Source organism: Malus domestica, chromosome 13 (genome assembly GCF_042453785.1).
Source record: "Malus domestica chromosome 13, GDT2T_hap1".
NCBI lineage: Eukaryota > Viridiplantae > Streptophyta > Magnoliopsida > Rosales > Rosaceae > Malus > Malus domestica.
Window position 1 is genome coordinate 16,770,005 of NC_091673.1, and position 5,574 is coordinate 16,775,578.

Below are 5,574 nucleotides of genomic sequence, written 5' to 3' on the forward strand. Positions count from 1 at the left end.
TCCATGGTAACCTTGTGTGTGCCTCTTCCCAAGGTTGAGCTACTGCGTGCCTCTTGTTGGAAAAATCTCCATTTCATTAACCTAAACCGAGCCTACTCGCTAAGCAATGGGCCAGTCTCCCCGGTTGGTACATCTTGCCTAGTTTGATCAACGAGAGGAACGAAGTGAAGAAACAAACCCATTAGATTCTTCCATCTCTCTAACTAAATAAACGGTGTCTCGCTACCAAGTGATCCTTACGAGAATGTGTAGTCATGACAGTTCAGTGAAAACTGGTAAACATAAATGTGGAAATTCATCCCCACTACAAAAGAAAGAGAGATCACTTTCCAAATCATGGCTGCTCATCCATTTTACCTGCCAAACCTGTAAAACCTGACTCATGCTTTTCCCAGTCTGTTTATCACCACACAGTTAAAAGTAAAAGCACTCACAGTAACTTTTCAGTATCAATCAATTGCCACAACAGTCAGAACAGGAGGCTTTTGGAATTTACTTATAAAACACCATTGTTGCTCTTTCTATTTTCTTTGCATTTATAACAAAAAGGATGTAAGCAAATCATTATTTTTACTCTTTTCACTTTCATTCAGTCATCATATATTTCCTAATTCCTAATTCCTAAACAAATAAAGAATCATGAAAAATTAAAAGAAAAACATAATCTTTTCCACTTGACGAGTTTTGATTGGCTGAGGTTATCCTGCAAGACAAAATTTCAAAAAAGTAAGCTTAAGGGAAATTTAATTATTATTTACTGTAAGAACAGACGTAAAAACACTTTTTAACACAGCTATAGTACCTGATAATTGTGGGTTAAGTGCCTGTTAACTGGATGACCAAATAATCTGACTGCTGAAACTGTTTTTTTTTTTACTGCTACCAAGTTATGAAACCAACTGTAGTTACTGTACAATTTGCTGTTGATGTGTGGAGTTAACTGATCAAAATTGCAAAATTAGCACCTGGTAAGAGAAAGTAAAATGGTCAAATTAGATAAACCAACCCTTCAAGGATGTACAGAAAAAGCAAGAAAAAGGGTCAATAAAAGAAAAGAAGACTCACCTTTTTCGATTTGTGGGCTAAGGGAGTGTCTCTATCAACCCTACATGGATGTGTTCTTCAAAGTGATTCCCGCCTGCAACTGCAACTGGGGACCAAATTCTAAATAAGAACAAGAAATAAGCAAGAGATATATACTTGTGAAGAACAAATGAGAGTGAAAAAAAACTGGACATTTTCAGGTTTACTAAAAGAGGCATTATTCCTCTCATTGCATGAGTTTTCATTTTTAGGTATATTCAACGGGATAAAAATCTATGCATTAAACCATCTGATGGGCGAAATACTCGAGTGTGACACATGAAACTATGGTGAAAAAAGAGTCGATTTGATTACGGATCCGTACCAAAAGAAAAGTTGGAACTTGTTCAACTGATACTTCTAGGGTACATCAGTGTATGATATACATTGCTGAATTTAATGACCAAAAGAAAAGTTGGAACTTGTTCAACTGATACTTCTAGGGTACATCAGTGTATGATATACATTGCTGAATTTAATGGCTGAATGTGCGGTCAAGAATTCAAGGGAATTTAGAAGGATCCCTTATCCAATAGGTATTGGGAACCCTTAGGAACAATTAAATTATTTAACTAAACAAAACCTGCAAGTGAGACATACACTCAGACGACCATGTGATTTTTGTATCCAGGCATGACACACACAAAACAAACAAGAGAAAGAGAGAGCATACCAGAATGCAGGACCGATGTGGGTCATCATTGTTCCCTCATCCTTCAGAAAAAGTTTAGCTCGGTATATCCATGTGAATATGGAAGAAGCTCCTCAACATCTATCCTGGAACTAGAATAACTCGTGCTTTTCTTCAACCGGTTCTGGCTTGACTCAACCTCAGCCCAAAATACGCCATAAACTGGCCTGTGATCTGAGAACCTAGATTCCCCACGGACATACGATAATTGTTGGAGACCTTCTCCATACCACAATATTCGATCACACCTTCACAGATGAATAGTTAATAAATCAGCACTTCAAGATTTTGGATAACCAATCCATTTTTATTCAATTTACACTTCATCTTCCATTTTATTTCATGCATAATTCTCCGTAATGTAGGGAAGATGGTCTTACCAAGCAGGTGTTCGACGTTTCTCCTTTGGGTGCATATCATCCCCTGCATATCTGTCTGAATTTGTTGAATACTTGTAAGTTGGTGGAAAATAAATCCTCCCCTCATTCCAGCCTGAAAAAACACGACCACGTTTCTGCTCTATCCGTAACTGTTGCAAAAACTAATGTCAATTGCCTATCGAAGTAGTAACAATGGTTTTGTTAAAAAAAAAAATAGTAAGAATGGAAGCAAGGATTTTAAAACAGAGAAAAGAAACAGATACAAGTATAATGAATTGAAACATGCCTGGTCATTCTCTAACAAGGCCCTCCAGTTTTGCATCTCAACTAACGCTTTAGCAGAGCGGTAAGAGAGGGAAATTCGATAATTTAAATCGCCAAGCCAAATAACTCGACTAGATAAGAAGTCAAGAAAAAAACATAATTAGAACAAGTGGCATATACCAACCGCTGAACGCCTATAACGAAACTATGCAATCAATGGTTGCTAAGGTAAAAAATTACTCATGCTCCAGGATTGTTTCTGGGGATTTCAGAGCACCAGAGCCATTAACTTTTGGAAACCTTGTCTTCCGAAGGATCTCCATGACATCAGAATTCCTTCTTAGTTCATCACCCTCCTTCTGTCCGGAGGTTAAATGAGTACAAACAAAGCAAAAGGTCGTATCGTGCAAAGACATGCTCACTGATATGGATCCCTGGAAATGCAAACAGAAAATTATCTTTGTTACTTGCGATTGAAGAATGCATAAAAAAGAATAAAAAAACAACCATAACTAAGTGATTCAGTACCTTATTTCCAAGATAACCCATTAATCCTCTTCCAACACATGATACTTTCATGTCTTTAACATAATCCCTCAGTTCACTCCTGACCCATACTGTGAGAAATATGCCAACCATTTGCTTGCTTGCAACTAAGTTGTACCTCGAACGCCCAGGCATTCTATATCCATCATTGGACACAGATCCGCCATAGGACATTGGTGAAAATAAAACGGTACTTGGTGAATCGCCTGGTCCGTTATCATCATCAGACGATGCCCACCTAGAATAGTCACTTGGCCTAGAGTAGTCACTTGGCCTTGAGTAGTCACTCGGCCTTGAATAGTCACTTGGTCTGTGACCCCATTTGAAATTGGGATCATAGTCACTTGGCCTGTGACCATAATCACTTGGCCTGGGACCATAGTCACTTTGCCTGTGACCAAAGATCACCCGATCACAAACACTGAACCTTCGATCAAGTCGAGGTTGTGAGGTTGAAGGGTCATTCTCTGTTCTCCAGCTATGGGTTGCTTGAAATGATCGGCGTTGGAAGAAAGACGAGCTCTTCTGCCTAGCTGATCCCTCAAAATCTGCATGTAGTTCTACAATTGGCTGTGGGATGGGAGATGGTGTATAGCACCCGCCACCCCCACTGGTCCCGGGAAGATTGTTTAAGGTCTTCCGAATGAGAGCCAACCATTTCTTGGCAGGGCCATTGTCTTCTGCCCCCAGAATATTACCAGCATTTAGAGGAACTATCTCTTGAAACCTGAAAGAGAGAAGTATAATGTATATATGAGCAACATGCCAATAATTAGAGTTTGTTCGAAAGACGATAAGATAAAAACAGCGAAATCATACCCAAGAACATAAATATCCGCAGGAGGTGAGGCATGAAGCCAATCATCCAGTTTCAAATTACTCGGGGGAGATCTTCCGGCCACATTCCATGTGGCAACAAAAATGCTGCCCCAATTAAAAAAAAAAAAAAAATTGTAAACAACACGTTAGAGATACAATATACTTTATAAGAACAACACTGAAAAGAAGATATATAGACATTTTACCTATGGTTCTCTACATCTATGATTCGAGGATGGTCGAGATTCATTTTTCGCCGACGAACCCGCTCCGTGTTCTTGCTAAACTTCTCTGTCTTGCTTTTCTTAATTGTGCATGGTTCCCTCTCTGAGAAACTAGTCCTGTATTCAACCTGATCACCTCCTGAAGAACAAAATTATTGGAAATGCTTTAATTTTAAGTTGAAATATTAAAATATAAATCTGAAAGAGAGGTCAATAATGCAAAAGAATTTAAAATTTTCATATATAGGCCAAAACAGATGGGACAATTATGCAGCACCAGAATAGGATTACAAAACAGAACAGAGGCATTGGTGAGACAAAAACTCCAATTATCCAAAGCTATTATTTAAATCGATTTTCTGTACTTAAATTAAGATTATGTCACCAAAAACCCCCCAAAATTTATATAATAATTGCAATAACCAATCATATGAAATAACCATTTGGGAAAGAAAACAGAAATAATAAGGATTTGCACCTCCGTGGTCAACATCGTCTGCCTGAAAGTCTTCATTTTTGCTCTTGATGTTGAACCACTTTCTGACCATTTTCCTTGACCATGAGAGCTTCACCAAACAATAAACAAAGAATCAGCAAACAATTCCCAGAAATCAAAACATAAACAAACTCATTATATATTTCCAGGAAAATAAATGCTTTTTCCAGCAGAATTAGAAAGTGAAAAAAACCTTGCTTTTCTTGGAATTCTCATCTCTCATTGTTTCACTATCACTTCATACAGCTCACTTCTTTAATCCTAAAACTCTGAAAACAATCCAATAATCTGCAAATATTGGAAGAAAAAGAGCAAACAACAAATGGGTTTTCTTATTTTTGGTCAATAACAAATGGGTTTTCTTGTTTTGTTGGTGTTGTGCTATTATACACACTCAATGGTGTAGGCTCAAAGAAGCAAAATCCAGAAGAATAAGAAGGCTCAAAGACTGGTGAGAGAGAGAGAGAGAGAGAGAGAGAGAGAGAGAGAGAGAGAGAGAGAACGCTTTAATGCGTGGAAGTGAGATGAGATTCTGAATTTAGAACAAGACAATGCGGCAGACATGGAGAGAGAGAGAGTCCCCTTCTCTCTCTTTGAACCAAAGGGCCTCGTTCTTGGTAACAACAGCAAAGTATCGAATTTGAACAGTATAAAGTGCAAGAGGAGAGAGAGAGACTTATTTTTCATTAAGAAATATTTAACCCCAAAGCTCAAGGCAGGCCCAACGTAATGGGGCAACGGGCATGTCGTTTAGCTTTAAACTTGTGAGCAGAAACGACCGGGTCAGCAGAGGAAAGGCTGCCCGCGGTCAGCAAAGTGAATGCCATGTTTAGAAATTCAGACATGTACGTGTACAGTATAACCCTAGAGGGAGAGGGATAGCTGTATCCTTCTGCACCATTTTGGTCTACCTATCAAAGTAAAAGCAGTTAAAGATGGAAAAAAGATAAAGGGAATGTTATATGCATCTGCTGTTGTAGTACTGGTACTAGTACTATATTTGTTTTCTGCTGCTTTTCTTTCTTTGTTTAATTTTGTTTTATTTTTTTATTTTATTTTCTTCTTTTGCTG

General features: G+C 38.1%; 1 protein-coding gene across 3 annotated transcripts; it reads right to left on the reverse strand.

Moving 5' to 3' along the window:
* Positions 1–436: 436 nt before the first annotated feature.
* On the reverse strand, positions 437–5,220 carry LOC103453149 (type IV inositol polyphosphate 5-phosphatase 7-like). 3 transcript variants are annotated; one of them, XM_008392701.4, is made up of 12 exons: positions 4,697–5,220; positions 4,486–4,573; positions 3,990–4,146; positions 3,784–3,888; positions 2,947–3,691; positions 2,659–2,852; positions 2,441–2,549; positions 2,155–2,303; positions 1,757–2,022; positions 1,066–1,150; positions 803–965; positions 437–703 (listed from the first exon to the last, which is right to left on the reverse strand). In XM_008392701.4, the coding sequence occupies exons 1-9, from the start codon at positions 4,724–4,726 to the stop codon at positions 1,800–1,802; spliced, it is 1,800 nt and encodes a 599-aa protein (XP_008390923.1). In that variant the 5' UTR covers positions 4,727–5,220; the 3' UTR covers positions 437–703; positions 803–965; positions 1,066–1,150; positions 1,757–1,799. The 3 variants fall into 3 exon arrangements, with proteins under 3 accessions (XP_008390923.1, XP_070667023.1, XP_008390924.1); XM_070810922.1 differs by having other exon boundaries at positions 1,066–1,144; positions 4,697–5,093; XM_008392702.4 differs by having other exon boundaries at positions 1,066–1,164; positions 4,697–5,093.
* Positions 5,221–5,574: the final 354 nt, after the last annotated feature.